Raw genomic sequence first — 22880 nt, 5'->3', positions numbered from 1 at the left:
GATAGATAGATAGATAGATAGATAGATAGATAGATAAAAAGGAGAAGATAGATAGATAGATAGATAGATAGATAGATAGAAAATGAGAAGATAGATAGACAAAAAGACAGAGAGATAGATAGAAAATGAAAAGATAGATATATAAAAAGGATAAGATAGATAGATAGAAAAATGAGCAGATAGATAGATAGATAGATAGATAGAAAGGAGAAGATAGACAGAAAAAGGAGAATATAGACAGACAGAAAGACAGATAGATAGATAGAAAATGAAAAGATAGATAGATAGATAAAAAAGAAAAGATAGATGGAGATAGAAAAAGAAGATAGATAGATAGATAGTTAGATAAAAAGGAGAAGACAGACAGATAGATAGATAAATGAGAAGATAGATATATAGAAATAGGAGAAGATAGATAGATAGAAAAAGGAGAAGATAGACAGACAGACAGATTATTATTTTAGAATTATAATTATTAATAAATAGTTTAATTATTATTATAATAATCATAATTATTTTTATTATAAATATTATGGTATGTATGTTCATATATCATTAAAAAAGGAGAAGATAGATAGATAGAAAAAGGAGAAGACAGACAGACAGATAGATAGAAAATTTGCAGATAGATAGAAAAAGGAGAAGACAGACAGACAGACAGACAGATAGATAGAAAAATTTGCAGATATATAGAAAAAGGAGAAGACAGACAGATAGATAGATAGATAGATAGAAAGGAGAAGATAGACAGATAGATAAAAAAGAAAAGATAGATGGAGATAGAAAAAGAAGATAGATAGATAGATAGATAAAAAGGAGAAGACAGACAGACAGATAGATAGAAAATGAGAAGATAGATAGAAAAAGGAGAAGACAGACAGATAGATAGATAAATGAGAAGATAGATAAATAGAAATAGGAGAAGATAGATAGATAGAAAAAGGAGAAGATAGACAGACAGACAGATTATTATTCTATAATTATAATTATTAATAAATAGTATAATTAGAGACAGAGATAGATAGAAATTGAAAAGGTAGACAGATAGATAGATAGATAGATAGATAGATAGATAGATAGATAAAAAGGAGAAGATAGATAGAAAAAGGAGAAGACAGACAGACAGATAGAAAGATGAATGAGAAGATAGATAGACAGACAGACATAGATAGAAAATGAGAAGATAGATATATAGAAAAAGGAGAAGATAGACAAACAGATAGATTATTATTTTATAATTATAATTATTAATACATAGTATTTTTATTATTATAATAATCATAATAATTATTTTTGTTATAAATATTATTATGTATGTTATGTATGTTCATATATAATTAAAAAAGGAGAAGATAGATATACAGACAGAGAGATAGATAGAAAATGAGAAAATAGATAGAAAAAGGAGAAGATGGGGACAGATAGATAGAGATTTATTATTATTATTATATAATTATAATTAGTGATAAATAGTATAATTATTATTATAATAATCATAATAATTATTTATGTTTGTATAGGTAAATGTTATTTACTTATATATCATCCCCTTTTCTATCTATCTACCTATATTTCATCATATTTCAAAGACAGATAGAAAATGAAAAGATAGATAGACAGATAGATAGATAGATAGATAGATAGATAGATAGAAAATGAAAAGATAGATAGATCGATAGATAGATAAAAAGGGGAAGATAGATAGAAAAAGGAGAATATAGACAGACAGAAAGACAGATAGAGATAGATAGAAAATTAGAAGATAGATAGATAGATAGATAGATAGATAGATAGATAGATAGATAGAGAGATAGATAGAAAATGAGAAGATAGATAGACAAAAAGACAGATAGAGATAGATAGAAAAAATGAAAAGACAGATAGATAGAAAATGGAGAATATAGACAGACAGAAAAACAAATAGACATAGATAGAAAATGAGAAGATAGATAGATAGATAGATAGATAGATAGATAGATAGATAGATAGATAGATAGATAGATAGAAAAAGAAGATAGATAGATAGATAGATAGATAGATAGATAGATAGATAGATAGATAGATAGATAGATAGATAGATAGATAGATAGATAGAAAATGAGAAGATAGATAGACAAAAAGACAGATAGAAAATGAAAAGATAGATAGATAGATAGACAGATAGATATAGATAGATAGATAAAAAGAAGATAGATAGAAAAATAAGAAGATAGATAGATAGATAGATAGATAGATAGATAGATAGATAGATAGATAGATAGATAGAAAATGAAAAGATAGATAGATAGATAGATAGATAGATAGATAGATAGATAGATAGATAAAAAGGAGAAGATAGATAGAAAAAGGAGAATATAGACAGACAGAATGACAGATAGAGATAGATAGAAAATTAGAAGATAGATAGATAGATAGATAGATAGATAGATAGATAGATAGATAGATAGATAGATAGATAGATAGATAGAAAATGAGAAGATAGATAGACAAAAAGACAGATAGAGATAGATAGAAAAAATGAAAAGATAGATAGATAGATAGATAGATAGATAGATAGATAGATAGATAGATAGATAGATAGATAGATAAAAAGGAAAAGATAGATAGATAGAAAAATAAGAAGATAGATAGATAGATAGATAGATAGATAGATAGATAGATAGATAGATAGATAGATAGATAGAAAGAAAAAGGAGAATATAGACAGACAGAAAGACAAAGACATAGATAGAAAATTAGAAGATAGATAGATAGATAGATAGATAGATAGATAGAAAATGAGATAGATAGATAGATAGATAGATAGATAGATAGATAGAGAATGAAAAGATAGATATGTCGATAGATAGATAAAAAGGAGAAGATAGATAGAAAAAGGAGAATATAGACAGACAGAAAGACAGATAGAGATAGATAGAAAATTAGAAGATAGATAGATAGATAGACAGACAGATAGATAGATAGACAGATAAAAAGGAGAAGATAGATAGATAGATAGATAGATAGATAGATAGATAGATAGGAAAAGGAGAAGATAGACAGACAGATATATAGAAAAAGGAGAAGATAGACAGACAGAGAGACAGATTATTATTTTATAATTATAAATAAATAGTGGAATTATTATTATAATAACAGTAACAATTATTTTTGTTATAAAAGATATAGATAGAAAATGAGAAGATATATAGAAAAAGGAGAAGATAGATAGACAGATAGAAAGAAAAATGAGAAGATAGATATATAGAAAAGGGAGAAGATAGATAGATAGAAAAAGGAGAAGATTGACAGACAGACAGATTATTATTTTAGAATTATAATTATTAATAAATAGTTTAATTATTATTATAATAATCATAATTATTTTTATTATAAATATTATGGTATGTATGTTCATATATCATTAAAAAAGGAGAAGATAGATAGACAGAAAAAGGAGAAGACAGACAGACAGATAGATAGAAAAATTTGCAGATAGATAGAAAAAGGAGAAGACAGACAGACAGACAGACAGATAGATAGAAAAATTTGCAGATATATAGAAAAAGGAGAAGACAGATAGATAGATAGATAGATAGATAAAAAGGAGAAGACAGACAGATAGATAGATAAATGAGAAGATAGATAAATAGAAATAGGAGAAGATAGATAGATAGAAAAAGGAGAAGATAGACAGACAGACAGATTATTATTCTATAATTATAATTATTAATAAATCGTATAATTAGAGACAGAGATAGATAGAAATTGAAAAGGTAGACAGATAGATAGATAGATAGATAGATAGATAGATAGATAGATAGATAGATAGATAGAAAATGAGAAGATAGATAGACAAAAAGACAGAGAGATAGATAGAAAATGAAAAGATAGATATATAAAAAGGATAAGATAGATAGATAGAAAAATGAGAAGATAGATAGATAGATAGATAGATAGATAGATAGATAGATAGATAGAAAGGAGAAGATAGACAGAAAAAGGAGAATATAGACAGACAGAAAGACAGATAGATAGATAGATAGAAAATGAAAAGATAGATAGATAGATAAAAAAGAAAAGATAGATGGAGATAGAAAAAGAAGATAGATAGATAGTTAGATAAAAAGGAGAAGACAGACAGATAGATAGATAAATGAGAAGATAGATATATAGAAATAGGAGAAGATAGACAGACAGACAGATTATTATTTTAGAATTATAATTATTAATAAATAGTTTAATTATTATTATAATAATCATAATTATTTTATTATAAATATTATGGTATGTATGTTCATATATCATTAAAAAAGGAGAAGATAGATAGATAGAAAAAGGAGAAGACAGACAGACAGATAGATAGAAAAAATTGCAGATATATAGAAAAAGGAGAAGACAGACAGATAGATAGATAGATAGATAGATAGAAAGGAGAAGATAGACAGAAAAAGGAGAATATAGAGACAGAAAGACAGATAGATAGATAGATAGATAGATAGATAGATAGATGGAGATAGAAAAAGAAGATAGATAGATAAAAAGGAGAAGACAGACAGACAGACAGACAGACAGACAGATAGAAAATGAGAAGATAGATAGAAAAAGGAGAAGACAGAGAGATAGATAGATAAATGAGAAGATAGATAAATAGAAATAGGAGAAGATAGATAGATAGAAAAAGGAGAAGATAGACAGACAGACAGATTATTATTATATAATTATAATTATTAATAAATCGTATAATTAGAGACAGAGATAGATAGAAATTGAAAAGGTAGACAGATAGATAGATAGATAGATAGATAGATAGATAGATAGATAGATAGATAGATAGATAGATAAAAAGGAGAAGATAGATAGATAGATAGATAGATAGATAGATAGATAGATAGATAGATAGATAGATAGATAGACAGATAGAAAATGAGAAGATAGATAGACAAAAAGACAGAGAGATAGATAGAAAATGAAAAGATAGATATATAAAAAGGATAAGATAGATAGATAGAAAAATGAGAAGATAGATAGATAGATAGATAGATAGATAAAAATGAGAAGATAGATAGAAAAAGGAGAAAACAGACAGACAGACAGATAGAAAGATGAATGAGAAGATAGATAGACAGACATAGATAGAAAATGAGAAGATAGATATATAGAAAAAGGAGAAGATAGACAAACAGATAGATTATTATTTTATAATTATAATTATTAATAAATAGTATTTTTATTATTATAATAATCATAATAATTATTTTTGTTATAAATATTATTATGTATGTTATGTATGTTCATATATAATTAAAAAAGGAGAAGGTAGATATACAGACAGAGAGATAGATAGAAAATGAGAAAATAGATAGAAAAAGGAGAAGATGGGGACAGATAGATAGAGATAGATAGAAAAAGGAGAAGACAGACAGATAGATTATTATTATATAATTATAATTAGTGATAAATAGTATAATTATTATTAGAATAATCATAATAATTATTTATGTTTGTATAGGTAAATGTTATTTACTTATATATCATCCCCTTTTCTATCTATCTACCTATATTTCATCCCCTTTTCTATCTATCTACCTATATATCATCCCCTTTTCTATCTATCTACCTATATATCATCCCCTTTTCTATCTATCAACCTATATATCACCCCCTTTCTATCTATCTACCTATATATCATCCCATTTTTTTTCTATCTACCTATATCATCCCCTTTTCTATCTATCAACCTATATATCATCCCCTTTTCTATCTATCAACCTATATATCATCCCCTTTTCTATCTATCTACCTATATATCATCCCCTTTTCTATCTATCTACCTATATATCACCCCCTTTCTATCTATCTACCTATATATCATCCCTCTTTCTATCTATCTACCTATATCATCCCCTTTTCTATCTATCTACCTATATATCATCCCCTTTTCTATCTATCTACCTATATATCATCCCCCTTTCTATCTATCTACCTATATATCACCCCCTTTCTATCTATCTACCTATATATCATCCCTCTTTCTATCTATCTACCTATATCATCCCCTTTTCTATCTATCTACCTATATATCACCCCCTTTTCTAACTATCTACCTATATATCATCCCCTTTTCTAACTATCTACCTATATATCATCCCCTTTTCTAACTATCTACCTATATATCATCCCCTTTTCTAACTATCTACCTATATATCATCACCCTTTCTATCTACCTATATATCATCCCCCTTTCTATCTATCTACCTATATATCATCCCCTTTTCTATCTATCTACCTATATATCATCCCCCTTTCTATGTATCTATCCACCCTTATTTTATTTATCCTCTCTATTTTTGTTAGATCTCTTTACCCTACAAGGAAAGCAGGAGAGGAAGGTAGAGGCTGTGCTCCTCCAGAGTCTCAGACAGCGCTGTAGCCGTCGTCTCTGCAGGGAAACATCAATACAGAATAAATTAAGACATGGTGTAAAACTCTGATATATACATCCCATACACATGCAATAGAACAGAAAAGAGTGATCTGGTTTTGTTTGATGTTTTAGGTAAAACTAAACTGACCTGTTTTTTTGGAGCTGTTTCTGTGCTCTCCACCACGACCTCCACGCTGCTCTCCAGATCCTCCTCAGCCTATAAGAGACAGGTAAAAAAAAATAAAGGTGTTTACCAAAGAACTGTAGACCTTCAACTGTATGAAGACAGAATGGAAAAAACACCTTTCTAATAATTTCACTGCAGAAATAAGTGAAATACATATTTAACAAATACTTTTAAGAAACTATAAGTGAAACAGTTTAAAATGGTGTTTAAAGTATTTCCTAAGAATTGCTGTTTAGTTATACCACTAAATAAAAAGTATTTTTACTAAATGAGATACAGTAATGGGTCATACATGGAAAATATCTAAACAATCTGATACTGCAGGTACTTCTTCTATAGCTGACAGCAGAATTTATTCCCAACTCTTACCTGTGCAACTGGCACTGGCTCAGACTCAGGCTCGGTGCTGTTGGTGTCCAGCCTGTAAGAGGGACCCGCCTCTGCAACCACCACCAGGACATCGATCCCTGACCTGAAATGAGAAAAAACAGAGGTCTTACTGTTGGTGGTGAGGTGTTTAAGAGATTATTTGAGTGTTGATGGTGGGTGATAGTGCAGTGTCTTACTGGCTGAATGTCTCCGGGTGGTGGGTGGTGGTGAGGGACGTGATCCGGGCTTCCTCACACTGTCCAAGAACAGATAAGAAAAGATAATTGCTTATGAGTCCAAAAGTGGGGAAATTGACAGTATTACAGTAGCAAAGGGATAGCAAGACACACAGAAGCAGAAAGCTGGATACATTAAGTGTATATATAGTGTGAATGTGTGTGTAAGGGAATACTGTATGTGTGTGTCCTAAAAACTTTAAATCTTCAATCGTTGAAAGATGGTAGAGAGGTAGAGAGGATACAAAATAAACTGCAAACTCTTACCTGTGCAACTGGACCAGAAGTGTTCAGCGTGTTCAAGGGTTCTGCCTCCGCAACCACCACCAGAGCCTTACAGTCATCCCTGAAAGAGGGAATGGGAGGTGTCAGGGTGGTAAATCAGAATCAGAATAAAGGAATGGGAGGTTTCAGGGTGGTAGAGGGACAGATAAGAAGGCTGTGATACCTTTCAGGTGTTGTTGAAGGCAATGGAGACTCTGGGTGGGAGGTGGGAAGGAGTCCCTCCAGCTGACCTTCTGTGCACTGTTAAAAATCCAATTTAAGTCCAATTTAAGAAAGATTCAGTGAAAGCAGAGCTGTATGTATTAGTGATGCTGCTAAAATAGAGATGTATGACAGTGATACTTGACTACACTTTAACTGTTCATTGTGCTTTTCTTACCTTCTTAATGTGGGCCCTCGGCTTCATCTCGAGGAACCCGGGCTGACACAGCTGGGGCTCCTCACAGGCGGCTGGATCTTCACCCTGCCACTGCAGACAATCTTATGTCAGCTCATCACTGCCTCAATCCTCTTTTTTATTAGCAAATTTCATATTGTCTATATAATATTTACCTAAAATTTTAACCACATTTTTTATGAATGTTTTTATGTATGTATTTTTGAGAGTAATTTCCTTATCTAACCTTCCTTTAAGTCTAAAATCAAAAAGAACCAAGAAAATACACAACAGAAATATGTGTTAAATCATTTCACTAGCTTCTTTACAATATATGCTGCTATCTAACCCTAATTTAGCTAACCTAGGTTAGGGCACAGTGGATACTCAAGACAAATCTCTTCAGAAATTAGCGTTGACTCTAAAAACCGAACTGAAAAGGTTGCAGTAAGGTATACTGGGGGTGATAGTTAATTAGTTAATTAGTTAGTTAGTTAATTAGTTAGTTAGTTAGTCATTAGCTGCAGGTGTAACAGTTAGTGATAGAGACTCACCGGAGACACACGACGAGTCCTGAAACAAAAGTTTCCTGACTGCGCCTGAAAAACAAAGCCCTGCTTTAAACTCCTGAACTAATCCAGCTCTGGGTTTATTTCTGAGTGTTACTGAGGGTAAATTTGGTGTAAAATGTGAGAAGTTTCAAATTTACTCACCACTATTGGAAGAGGTCTGCTCCTCCACCGGGGATCCATACCTGACCGGTATGGGGGTGAGCTCCCTCAGCGGCTACAGTCACCTGAAAAACAAAAAACCAAATACAATTAATTAATGACAAAACAGCACAGATAATCCAATTATATAAAATTATATACAGTAATTAAAAGATAATACAGATAATAAAACAGTAAATATTAAACAGTAAACTGGTGTTGAGAAGTTGTAGACGGTCCGTAGAAAGAAACGCTGCTGCCGCTGCTCACGATCTCCGAAGAGTTCGAATAAAAACAAATCAGCTGCTGCGCTGAATGACCCAGGGGGGGGGGAATAATAAAATATTTATTTGCACCATATATTTATTATTATTATTATTATTATTATTATTATTATTATTATTATTATTATTATTATTATTATTATTATTTTATAATGTTATTTCATTATTGCTAGCTTATTTCCCATTATTACAATACTAATTATTGTAATGATATAAAAGACATATTATTAGATATATTATATATTTATAACATATTTTATTAATGTTGCTAGAGTATCTCTCATGAGCAATTTATACAACTATTGTGCAATCGCAGTTTTTCAGTTGAAAGTTCAGTAGAACCAGAGCCGATTTATGGAGAGCCTACCCACTTCCTACCGCTAGAGGGAGCCCGCGAGTGAGTCCAAAATTAAACGGGGGCGGGGCTAAAAACACAAATTAGAAATAGTAAGTTCAGTTTTTCTATAATAATAAAATATAAAATAATATAATATAATTTTATAACTGGAGTTTAAAAGGTTATTATTATTATTATTATTATTATTAGTAGTATTATATTGTATTATTTATATTATATTATATTATATTATTTATATATTTTTAGTTTTTTAATGCATTGTTTGCAGTGTTTTAGGGCCACTCTTAAAAATAACAAATCTTGTATTTTTACAACTTTATTCTAAAAGTCACCTGTTTTTATTTTTTAAGAGTGGCACAAAAGTACTGAAGTAGTATAAAGATACAAAATTTACAAATTCTAGAACAAAGCACTTACAATACCTATATATAAATGAATTATGAACAAATTGAAAACAAATCAAATAATACACTTAAATTGAATACAATATAATCAATAACATAAAAGAAAGATAGCATGTGCTTGGCAAACATTTCATGTTAACTTTCAAGGAATTTTGTATTTTTTGGTTTATAACCATTTTAAGACATTGCACTTCTGTTAGACTACAAGCTACAGATAAAATGTGGCATTATAATATAATATAATATAATATAATATAATACATATAATTTTTTAATATAATTTTATAATATAATATAATAAACTGAATAATTTCAGTTTATTATATTATATTGGCAGATCCTGGTCTTTAAGGTGGTGAACTGCAAGCAAAAAGCCCTTTAAGTAGAACATTAAGAATGATGACTGGGTCAGTTTACTCGTTAATCTGTGAGCGAGTTTACGTAGTACTTTAGTTACGCAGGGGTTTGGGAAACACTCTTTAATTAACGATCAATCTTAAGTACGAGTTAACAAAGTTCTTAGCCTTAGGAAGCTTTCGGGAAACCCACCCCTGAGTTGTATATTATTAGTATATTAAGTTTTATATAATTGACGGGCAGCACCACACGCCAGGGTGACAATGTGCTTTATTTTTCAGAAATAAAAGTGAAATTCAGTTAAATAATAGCAAAGTTAACTTAAATAAATTTATTCAGTCAAAGTTCTTTTCTGCTTTAATTTTCCATTTCAAAAACTGCAGCATTTGAGTAAGCATCTGTTGAAATTCTCAAACAGCAGAATGTCAAGTCAAGTCAAGTCATTGTCAACTGCTTTATCCATTAAGGGTCGCGGGGGGTGCTGGAGCCTATCCCAGCCGGCATTGGGCAGAAGGCAGGATACACCCTGGACAGGCTGCCAATCCATTGCAGGGCAGACAGACACAGACAGACAAACAGACACATGCACTCACACACTCACACCTATGGGGCAATTTGTATCTGACATCCAATCAGCCTAACATGCCGTCTTTGGACAGTGGGAGGAAACTGGAGAACCCGGAGGAAACCCACGCAGACACGGGGAGAACGTGCAAACTCCACACAGAAAGACCCGGGTCGCCCCAGCCGGGAATCGAACCCAGGCCGTCTTGCTGTGAGGCGGAAGTGCTACCCACTGCGCCACCGTGCCGCCCCAGCATAAACATAAACATAAATATAAATCCTTATAACTGACAGAAATAAATATAACTAATAATAATTTATAGTTACTGTGCAGATTTTTAAGTATATTTTATTTTTATAGTTGATTGCTGAAGGCTGTGGGTGAGGTTTATTTTTCTGTGGTAAATAAGTGATGATATGGGGTATTTTGGAGCGCAGGGGGATCAATCGCGCAAAGCTTTTTTACGCCGCCAAGATAGAAACACGCCAGAAATGAACCTGAACACACGTCATTTCCAGACCACCACGCCCATCGGCGTTAATATATTCCAAAAGTCCAACGCTATTTTAAGGACGTGCGCAAGGCGTAAATATAGACTGTTGACGGGGTGTACGATGGCAATGCGCCACGCTACACGCCTTACGCGGGGTGTACTATAGGGCCCTTTGTCTGTATGCGAAGTAAAAAAAAGTTTATTGAGCTGTTAAAGTAACGTGCAGTAACGGGGTGTCGGAAATGGTAACGGCGTTATAGTTACAGTCAGAGTAATTAGTTACATTACTCGTTACTGAAAAAAGTAACGGCATTAGTAACGCTTTATTTCAACGCCGTTACTACCATCACTGTGTATGACTATACATCACGTTTGCAGTGGTCAATAAAAGTGATATTTTAAGTTGAATTTGGAGAAAACCTTTTATATTAGGACTTGCTGTATTGGGTGGGGTATTAAAATTGGTCTTGCTTGACTGGATTTTTGGAAACAGCTGGACATTTGCCAATTTACTACTAAACCAAATAGACATTATTATTAAATGTATATGAATTTAAATTGGTTACTGTACCTATTAAAGTTTGGACACACCTCTTCTTCTCTCCTTCAATGTGTTCTCCTTCAAAATCTGAACACTCTTGGTATTTTAATCTCAGTGTCTTCATGAGGGAGAGTCACCTGGAATAGTTTTCTTAACTTCTCAAAGGTGTTTCTGGAGGTGCTGAACAATAGTTGCTGCTTTTTTTTCCCTTCATGCTGTGAAGCTCCAGCTCATCCCAATTAAATCACCTCAAATCACCATCTCAGTTCATCAGGTATAGATTGGGGTATTGTAGAGGACTAACACTTTTTTACTGTTTACTTATGTTTTTATATATGTTTATATATGTTTTTAAATATGGAAATTTTGTTCAGTATCACACAGGGACAAAAATATGTTATTCATTAATGTATCATGGCCTCCATTCTTAGAAAAATATATAATCAGTTTTAATATGAAAACATTATCAGGATTGGATTGTTTAGTCTGGACTTAATAATAGTTGGATAAAGCCTGATTTTTAGGGTGAAAACATACTCTGTACTGTTACAGTGAGCAATGTAGTATAATGATAAATATTGTGGGCATGCTTGGTCATGGTGGTCAACCAGCAACCAGCTGAATTTAGTTGTGAAATTTTGTATTGGCTATTCTGTAGCATCTGAATGTTATAAGCAGCTATACCTGCTATTTTTGCCAATATGTTAATATAATTGTCATATACAATATTAATATCAATTTATGTAATTTTATTGCACTGATATAATGAAAATATAATAGCAAAACCATTGAATTAATATTACAATAGATAGGCCAATAATGTAATTATCTGGATCTTTAGGCTGTTTCAGGGCACAGGTTATATTGACTAATATATGCATCTGTTACAGGAGGCTAATTCTGTGTTCACCACTAGAGAGAGCTGTTGGCTGTCTTCACAAATCCATGTCTTTCTTAGACCATGTCAAAACCTCAGACCTGGCCCCTGGTCAGCACAGCTCTCCTCCATACACAGAGTTTCCTTTGTTTCCAGCACAGCTAACACTATTAATAAACTTATTGAAAAGGCTGTTCTGAACTGATAATGTGTGCTCAAGCAGGAAACACTACAACATTCCACATAATGGTACTCCAGAACCAGGGCTAGTTACAAATTACATGTAGTTTTTGTGGAAAACTTCTGAACAGTTCACATGGTATATTTTTGGTCATAAACTGAATTAGAGTGCTTATACTACAATGCCATTTGTCACTGTGAGTGAATGTTTAGGATCACAACAAAGGTCACAACATTGTAACAATCACACAGCATCCCACGATACAATATTATCACAATACATTGCAGAGGATAATGATTATATCACAATACTGTGAATCTGTGATACTTTATATATAATACAACACAATTCTTCATGATACTTTACAGCATCAGTGTTACTGAAGAGGACAAGATACTCCTAAATAATAAAAACCTACTTACCCTATTCATTAGACTATTACGCCACAATGTGGAATAATGAAGCAGTAAATGCAAGTTGGGGGTGAGAATTTAGTGTATCTATGATTCTATAAAAATATTCATATTTGATTACATATTTCAATAATGTATTGCAAACAAAAATCATCCATATGTTGCAATATCGATATTCCAGTTGTTTAATCTCAAAAAGCTAGAGAGATTTGTCTGCCTCCTCCTCCTCAGCAGACGCAAAGCTCACATGGGTTGCCAAGTTGAGGACACTTAACCAACATTAATAAACTGCTCTAAAATTACAGCATCTGTCTTGTAGCCCTTCTGGGCTCTATATGTATCAAACTCGTTGTTCAAATTGACTGGCTTTTTATTCCGTCTCTGTTCACAGAGTGTTTTAAAGGGATACCAAGGCTGCAGCACACTGTGTTTGCCAGCTGTTATGTTCCCTATGGGCTAAAACACAGATGTTCTCTCCATAACAAGGAAGAACATAGTGGCTGAAGCTCTGCTGATGCTTTAACTTGGTGTGTAACCTTAATATCTGATTACACATCCGCATCATTTCATCATTTAATTAAAAAAAGGAAAGAAAATCTAATACATCCTTTAAATTATCCAAGTAACTTAATTGATGTACTCTAGCAGTTAACACAGTTCTATTAAAAGTACAACACTGAGCTAAGTCCCTATTAAATAACTGTCACTGCATGCATCCTATTTGCATAAATGGCCCTGAAGGTTCTCTAACCACTTTTTGGTAAAGAAAAAGTATATAGCTTTAATCTAATACTGCAGTTCACAGGAATGTCATACCAGTATGGTGACAGTAGTGGTATGAAAGGTATTAGAAGGTGATGGAAGGATTTGCTGTCTCAAACAATAAAAAAGGATACATTTTTGTTGTTGAATGATCATGGAATCTGTTCTTTATCAGATTAATTTTAAACAGACAGTCTGTTCATCTTTTCACAAGCTGAACCAAAAGTAGATCCACATCCAACAATTGAGAAAAAGCAAAAGTATGTTTTTCCATCTGAAAACGTAACATACAGTGTACCATAAAAGTAAGTACACCCCTCTCATTTCTGCAGATATTTAATTATATCTTAATGGGACAACTCTGACAAAATGACAATTTGAAACAATGATAAGATTCACACCTGCTATTTGATTTGAACCTGAAGTCCTAAAGTTCTTACCAAACAAGGCATGCCTAAAAAAGTGTTCTTTACAATTGTGTACTTTTCTCTCAGTTCTAGATTCACTGTAATATGGTTTACATAGTAAATGCAACATTTTCTTCCTCTCTCTCTCTCACTCTCTCTCACTCTTTCTCTCTCACTCACTCTCTCTCTCCCTTGCTCTCTCAAGTTTCTCCTTACACACACATTAAGCATTTCTCGGTTCTTGTCTTTCACATTAAGACCTCATAAACCTCACCTGAAATTAACTTAATTATTCTCATTAAACCTCTAAAGTTTAGATTACATTTAAATGGCTTGGTGTGTGTGCGTTTGTGTGTGTTGGGTAAATGTGTATTGCTGTGGACTGCAGAACTTTGGTAATAAAAATAATGATAAGTATCCATTGCTCAAGTTTACAGCAAGCAGTGTTTACCTCATTAGCTCACTGCTTTAATAAGTGCATGCTAAAGATTAATGATTCAGTGATGAGGTGCGCACACACACGCACACACACACACACACACACACACACACATACATACACACAACATAGCAGAACAAAATCTGTTTTACTCTACTTATTATGAATCATGCCCGACTTGAAGGCTATGAATCAGATGTTAGTCACATATTCAATCCTGCCCAACACTATCAGTCCAGAGATCGCTCAGGCCGAGCCGCCCGCCTGTCGGTCAATACCCGTCTGAAAGCCCAGGCCATTCTCTCACTTACGGCTGTTGTGCTGGCCGAGCTGCCTGTAATTGTTTTGCAGGTGTAAGAATGGTGTTGACAATAATTGTTTGGCTGCAATAAAGAGCCAGTGTGGCACTTGAGTGACATGGATTACTGTAGCGCGAGTGAGTCCACAGCTGTAAACAGAATGATTGGCACTGTGTGTATTGAAACACACACACACACACAAATAGAGGTTTTGCACTAGCTCTAGAGCTGGAAATTGTACCTAATTGCCGATATCGATGATGTTCAGTGTGTATCAGTGTGTGTATCAGTCCTATACCTTCGTCATAGATGAAACAGATGGCCATAAGTCAAAACGTATATGTATGCAAAATGTATATGCATAATGTTTAAGAAGCCTAAGCAAAATAGCAACAGTTCCATATATTGGCACATGTATGATCAGGTACGTGAAATTTATGTTTTGAAATTTATGTCACATATATTTCAGTCCTTAACAAATATGTACGGTTATGTATATTAAATATATTTTGTTATTTATCTCACACATATGTCTAGCGGTTGATTAAAATATGTTTGGTTACAAATATGAAATAATTACATATGTTTTAACTATATACAATATACGCATGAAAAAATCCATTAAATAGTCAAGTCAAGTCAAGTAGTTTTATTGTCAATACTGCATATGTACAGGACATACAGAGAATTGAAATTACGTTACTCTCCTTCCCAATTTTACAGCAAGTACAGATAATAGATATAATAAAGGAGAATGGGAGACACTATGTGTACAATACAGCAGGGACACAAATAGACATACATGAGACAAAAACAGGGTGCAGTGGTGTGGGGGAGAAATAGATACCGTATTTTTCGGACTATAAGGCGCACCGTATTATAAGGCGCACGATGAGTGAACGGTCTATTTTTAGTGTTAGTCCATACACAAGGCGCACTGGATTATAAGGCGCACTAAATGAAACTTTATTTATATCAGTAACAATAACTCTGAGCAATAAATCCTTCACAATATCTGTGAAAAATAACAACATCTCTGAGCAATAAATCAACAAGCACAGCAAGTACGTATTACTCCGCGACGCTCCTGACAACGGTAGCCGCAACGCTCCGACAGACCATAATATTATGTTGAAGCACAGCAAGTACGTATTACTCCGCGACGCTCCTGACAACGGTAGCCGCAACGCTCCGACAGACCATAATATTATGTTGAAGCACAGCAAGTACGTATTACTCCGCGAGGCTCCTGACAACGGTAGCCGCAACGCTCCGACAGACCATAATATTATGTTGAAGCACAGCAAGTACGTATTACTCCGCGAGGCTCCTGACAACGGTAGCCGCAACGCTCCGACAGACCATAATATTATGTTGAAGCACAGCAAGTACCGCATTACTCCGCGAGGCTTCTGACTATAATAGCGTGTTGTGCCGAATTCGGTGAATAAAACGGTTTTAAAACAGAGATAAAGATTGGATAAGTTTCATTTCTGGATGAAGTGATTTCCAGCGCTGTTTGGATATAACTGTGGATTACAGGAGACTGGATTGATGGATTCTCTTTAGTCTGGACGCGTTTTGAAGGTAGGACCTGTGGCTGAGCGCGGGTGTGTGTTCGGGGGGTGGCGGCAGTGACCGGAGGTTACCCCAGGACAAAAGGAGAGCCTTTTATTACTGGAAACATGCGCTCTGACGCAGCTCTAATTCATGAAACATACATCCTACAGTAAAAGCACAGTTCTGGAATCCGGAGAGCCAGACAGTTCGAATGGTGTATGACATGACCGCATTCGATGAAATATGGACGAACGAAAAACGCAAATATGAGAGTTATGAATTATTAAAATCATAACCAAGGCATATTTCGCCCTAAATGTTTATTTTCTGAAAGGATATTCCGCTAAATAGGCTAAATAGCTCAAAAGCAGAGATTCTAAGCTTTACAATGGTATATTGGATGTCTATATTGAACCTGTAACTGTTCATAACTATTCAGAAACACAGCCAGTTATGAAATATTAAATATTTCTGGCCCGCCGGTGGGCCAGCGCGTGTTAAGAGGTTAACTTTACTTAGAAGTGGGCGCTAAAAAGAAACAGTTTGTGCTATTACCCCAGAACGGGTGGAAAGGAAAGTTTACCGGCACCTTGTTCTGGCCACGGAGCTACAGTGGAAACTAGCTACCCTGAACCACAGCCGAGAGGCAGTACGGCAGTCAAAGGTAACCGCGCGCTAGCCCAAGAGGGGGATCTTTTTCTGGCGTGGGTGAAGAATTCTGCACAACAGAGCGCCGTGTACCACATAAAAATCGAGGTCAGTAAACACAAGCAAAATCCATACACAAGGCGCACTGCATTATAAGGCGCAATGACGATTTTTGGGAAAAAATAAGTATTTTAAGTGCGCCTTATAGCCCGAAAAATACGGTATATAAATATAAGTAAATAAGTAAAAATAGATATATAATTATAATATAAAAGAGTGGGAGACACTATATGTTCAATACAGCAAGACACAATAAACATACGTAAGACAATAGTGCAATATTGATGGTGATTGAGATGGAATGACAGTAAAAATAGTAAATAACAGTAGTGCAAATACGGTATATGGTATATAGCTTAAGGCTGGTAAAGTGAATGGGTGCGTAAGTCCTTAAAGTTCACAGTTTAATTAAGTGGAATTAAAGTGCGTATTGACAGTGCAAATATATCAGTAGTGCAGGTGTTTTGTAGTGCAAGTCCGTTTGGAAGGGACCAGTACTGTGTGTGTGTATTGTAGTGCAGAGTTTCAGTACTTTATTAGTGGGGGGGTCAGGATGCTGAGTGAGTGTGTGCTTGGGGCAGGATTGGGATGGGGGGTAGAGCAGGAAGAGAGTTCAGCATCCTCACAGCCTGATGGATGGGGCTGTCTCGCAGTCTGCTGGTCCTCGCCCCGAGACTCTGCAGTCTCCTCCCTGATGGCAGCAGGCTGAAGAAGCTGTGTAGTGGGTGAGAGGGATCTCCTGCCAGACGGAGGGCTTTCCGTGTGAGGCGGGAGCTGTACAAGTCCTGAAGGGAGGGGAGAGAGGTGCCAACAATCTTCTCAGCTGCTCTCACGATGCGCTGGAGGGTCCTGCGGCAGGATGCTGTGCAGGCCCCGTACCACACGGTGAAACAGCTGGTCAGAATGCTCTCGATGGCCCCTCTGTAGAAGGTGGTCATGATGGGGGTGGGGGCTCCAGCTCTTCTCAGCTTGCGGAGAAAGTAGAGACGCTGATTTGCCTTCCTGGCCAGTGATGCTGAGTTGGTGCTCCAGGAGAGGTCCTCTGTGACGTGCACACCCAGGAACTTGGTGCTGCTCACCCTCTCCACAGCAGTTCCGTTGATGAACAGAGGGGTGTGCAGTGTGTGAGTTCTCCTGAAGTCCACAACAATCTCCTTGGTCTTCTCTGTGTTCAGAGAGAGATTGTTGTGTTTGCACCAGGAGGCCAGGCGGCTCACCTCGTTCCTGTAGTGTGACTCATCGTTGTTGCTGATGAGACCCACCACCGTCGTGTCATCCGCAAACTTGACGAAGAGGTTGGAGGTGTGTGCTGGTGTGCAATCGTGGGTCAGCAGAGTGAACAGAAGGGGGCTCAGCACACATCCTTGGGGAGCCCCTGTGTTCAGTGTGGTGATGCTGGATGTGCTGCTGCCAACCCGCACTGCCTGTGGTCTTCCAGTCAGGAAGTCTAACAGCCAGTTGCACAGTGAAGTGCTCAGCCCCAGACTGTCCAGTTTGTGTATGAGCTGTTGGGGGACGATTGTGTTGAATGCTGAGCTGAAGTCAACAAACAGCATTCTGACGTAGGTGTTCTTCTTGTCCAGGTGTGTGAGGGCTGAGTGGAGAACAGTGGAGATGGCATCATCGGTCGAGCGATTTGACCGATAAGCGAACTGGTAGGGGTCCAGGGAGGGGGGGAGCAAAGACTTGATGTGATGCATGACTAGTCGTTCGAAGCACTTCATGAGGATGGGGGTGAGTGCAACTGGACGATAGTCATTGAAACAGGATGGCGATGCCTTCTTTGGGACAGGGATGATGGTGGTGGCTTTGAAGCATGTGGGAACCACCGCCTGACTCAGAGAGGTGTTATAAATGTCAGTATAAACCTCCGCGAGTTCCCAGGCACAGTCTCTCAGCACACGGCCAGGAATGTTGTCAGGCCCAGGAGCTTTCCGAGCATTGATCCTGCTGAATGCTCTCCTCACACTGTCTTGGGAGAGCGTTAGCACCTGGTCACCAGGAGGAGGGATGGATTTCTGGGCGGGTGTGTTGTTGAGTGGCTCGAACCTTGCGAAGAACCCATTCAGGTCGTTCAGCAGAGATGTGTCGCTGTCGCAGGTCTGTGGATGTGGTTTATAGCCTGTGATAGACTGGATACCCTGCCACAGGTTCCGTGTGTCTCTGCTGTCACTGAAGTGTTGGGAAATCTTCTTTGAGTACAGCCTCTTAGCTTTCCTGATCCCGCGGGACAGGTTGGCCCTGGCTGACCTCAGGCCTGCCTGGTCATCTGTTCTGAAGGCTGCATTTCTAGCCTTCAGGAGCTTGTGGACCTCTCCTGTCAGCCATGGTTTCTGATTCGCTCGAACAGTGACGGTCTTGAGGTCGGTTACATCATCAGTGCACTTGGTGATGTAGGCAGAGACAGTTTCTGTGTACTCCTGAATGTCTGTGGAGTTGTTGTGGGTGGCAGCCTCTCTGAACATATTCCAGTCTGTTGTGCTGAAACAGTCCTGAAGTGCCTCTGAGGAACCCTCTGGCCATACTCGTACCTGCTTAAGAACTGGTTTGGTGACTTTAACCAGTGGTCTGTAAGCTGGCATTAGCATAATGGTGAGGTGATCAGAGGCTCCCAGGTGGGGGAGGGGGGAGGCTCGGTAGGCTCCTCTGTGTGTAGTAAAGACCTGGTCCAATATGTTGTTTCCCCTGGTTGGAAAGTCTATGTGTTTAAAAAGTCCAGCAAACACACTCTTTGGGTCTGCATGGTTGAAATCTCCAGCCAGAATGAGAAAAGCATCTGGGTGCGCTGTCTGCTGTTCACTGATGTACTGGTACAGTTCATTCAGTGCTTCACTCCTCACACTGTTGTTGGAGGTCGGAGGGATGTAAACAGCAGCGATCAGCATGGCGGAGAAATCTCTCGGTAGATAGAACGGACGGCATTTGATAATCATCAGTTCCACTACCGGTGAGCAGTGTTTACAGACCACAACAACGTTCCGACACCAAGCATCGCTGATGTAAACACAGATTCCGCCGCCGCGGCTCTTACCTCCGTAAGTACATGCATTAAAATACATGCATTATTTTTGAATATGTCATGTATATATTAGCATACAGTATATAATATGTATATAGAATGCACTTTTACCACTTTCACACTATTTTAGCGATACTCTATTGGCAAGCTGTCAACTGTGCACTGTGCAGCTTAATTTAGGGAATGTCAGTGTGTCTTTGCTTTCGTAACAACGGAAAAAGCACACCTTGCGCAGCACGAAACATGCAAAAGGCATGTACTAATTATCTTCATAAATCATGGGTGTGTTTTGGGTGAAACATTAAATAAATCAATTTATTTAAAAGTGTTACTTGCAATTCCCTGTAAGAGCCAGGTGTCATCATCTCATTACACACATCAAACCTTAATCACTAGTTACTAAGAGTCATAACTCAACATTACAACAGTAAATACAACAATAACAGCAGAGGTTTGTGTGTATGTGATGATAATATATCACCTTATAGTTGACATATATGGAAACAGCACTCAATATAGGGACATGTATGTTGTATAGTGCATTTCCGTGTGGAATGGATGTATGTGTGTGTGTGTGTGTGTGTGTGTCGTAAGTATAAGGGAGGGAGGTACTCGGGTTAAAAGGCTCTGCTATCTGTACTGTCCGTGCAGTGGTCGTATTGTGTGGGTGAATAGCCGAATTAAAGGACTTTGTCTCCTTTGTGAGGGTAATGGCCTCCTTCACACAGACAGCTCAACAATGGACACCCATCGCTTCATCCCCGCCCTCATTCTCTCTCACTCCCTCGCTAAACTCATCTCCCATCCCTCACTGTAGCCAGCAGTATTTCACCCTGCAGGAAAAAAAACATATCACACACACACACATTTGGGCATCCCTGGTCAAATGTTCTGTTACTGTGAAGCCAGAGGAAAATGTTTTTGACGTATTTGTGATTCTCACTTAAGTTCCATTTAGAGATCAACTTTGTCACAGGTGTTTCTCCTAATGTTGCAGAGGAGAAATTAGAAGCATTAGACCACAATGAGAAATTAGATATTTCTGAGGTTAAAGGAGTCAAAACTTTTTGAAGTTTTAAACACAAGAGATTTAGGGATATCTATTTATCGGTGGCCCATCAAAGCAAGGATTTTAACATTGACGGCCCAGTGTTCGAACCACTGAGCCACAACTCACCTAAAGTTAACACCATCATTCAAAAGGTAAGAACTACTCTGTGTAAACACATCTTATGATGCATATGGACAAATCGTCAATGATAACAAATCGTCAATGACAACAAATCGGCCCTCGTCTAAGTGACGCAGCTGAGGTTAATTAGACTGCAGCTTGTGTCCATATGGTTAGCTAGCTACCAATGCTCCATGGTTCTCCTCTCTTGGGCCACAGCCTTCTTGAGGTCCTTTCTGCTGCGTCGGTGGCCATGCCGATGAATCTTCCACAATGCCTAAACAGCTTAAGGCTCTGGCCAGAAAACCTCTGGAGCCAACCTCTACTGAGAGGCACCTTACATTCAATCCACACTGCTGACAGTCACTAACCAGTGCCGCAAACTTGAAGAGTTTCCTCTCAAACGCTTCTTTCACGCGATTTTCCCATTAGTATGTCAGCTCTAGCAGCACGGCTTGCTTGGTCCACTCAGACAGCGATGTGGCTGGGAAACTTCATCTGTCAGTCAAAGTCCACCAACAACTGCCTCCACTTGTATCGTCCTTCTCCAAGTGGCGTAGTTCAGCAGCTGAGGATATGCTCTTGGGTACCTCATAACTAATTAAAACTAATTAAACACATTCATTCAATTCAGTTAACACAAACACACACCTTTACCCTTTATTATAAAACCTTTTATTTCTTAAACAGAAATAATTTAGCAAAATAATAAAAATCTATTCCAGTGTTATTCCAATTTCAGGTACTAAAACTTTAGTGTAGAATTGAATCAAATGGCTGATAAAAAAAAGCAGTAGCAAATATTTAGTATGTAACATCAATTATTGTGGTAAATCTGAGCTCAATGTGAGACTACATTGAGATAATTACTAAATGTTGAGGAGACACATATGGTATTACTGAGCTTTTTATCACAGGAGATTGATGCTAAATTCTCTTATGTTTTTCCATGTCATCTCATTGTTGTCTAGGAGAAACTACAGAGATATTAAGAAAATCTACTTTTTTCTCTTGCTTTTTTTCTGGGAATTGCCTAGGAAGTAAATCATAACATTATTTTCAAAATATAATAAATTAAAGTTAAGTTAAAGATTACACATTTCTTTAATGTTTTAAAAGTACCCAGGGGACATCTGCATGGATATTGACCAAAGTAGGTATCAAACCCACAGTTCCCGGCCAAGCATTGCCTGAAGTGCCACTGTTCTTTTGGATCTGCATTGTCTTGTTAAAAACTGCATGGAGAACCCTGGAGAAGCTGAAGTCTTAAAATACCTTAATGCATTTTTCTCCATTAATGCTGCATTACAGAAATGTACTGACACACCCCCACACCATTCTAAACCATACATGCTTTTTTGTCATTTTTGTTTTTTGTTCAGAGCACATGAAGGCAATTTTTCCCAAAAATATCTGAAATAATGATTTATCTGTCCACAGTACATGTTTCCACTGTGTTATAGTCTGTTCCAA

General features: G+C 36.3%; 2 protein-coding genes and 1 long non-coding RNA gene across 7 annotated transcripts in view; 1 reads left to right on the top strand and 2 right to left on the bottom strand.

The window, feature by feature from the left end:
• wdfy1 (WD repeat and FYVE domain containing 1) overlaps positions 1-22880 on the top strand; it is a 1176431-nt gene that overhangs the window by 948366 nt on the left and 205185 nt on the right. The window lies entirely within an intron of this gene.
• LOC125782585 (uncharacterized) lies at positions 5525-6417 on the bottom strand. Of its 4 annotated transcripts, XR_007425305.1 has the most exons (4): positions 6238-6417; positions 5904-5934; positions 5752-5813; positions 5525-5599 (listed from the first exon to the last, which is right to left on the bottom strand). It is a non-coding gene; the product is annotated as an uncharacterized LOC125782585 (long non-coding RNA). The 4 variants fall into 4 exon arrangements; XR_007425304.1 differs by lacking the exon at positions 5904-5934 and having other exon boundaries at positions 6207-6417; XR_007425303.1 differs by lacking the exon at positions 5904-5934.
• On the bottom strand, positions 6866-8759 carry LOC111190864 (uncharacterized). Its single transcript, XM_049467042.1, has 7 exons — positions 8573-8759; positions 8414-8458; positions 7863-7952; positions 7647-7723; positions 7466-7544; positions 7160-7218; positions 6866-7065 (listed from the first exon to the last, which is right to left on the bottom strand). Exons 1-7 carry the CDS (start codon positions 8609-8611, stop codon positions 6927-6929), a joined length of 528 nt encoding a protein of 175 aa, XP_049322999.1. The 5' UTR covers positions 8612-8759; the 3' UTR covers positions 6866-6926.

This window comes from Astyanax mexicanus, chromosome 18, assembly GCF_023375975.1.
Source record: "Astyanax mexicanus isolate ESR-SI-001 chromosome 18, AstMex3_surface, whole genome shotgun sequence".
Classification (NCBI taxonomy): Eukaryota; Metazoa; Chordata; class Actinopteri; order Characiformes; family Acestrorhamphidae; genus Astyanax; species Astyanax mexicanus.
The sequence above is the reverse complement of the archived record's forward strand: the minus strand, read 5'-3'. Positions and strand labels throughout refer to the sequence as shown.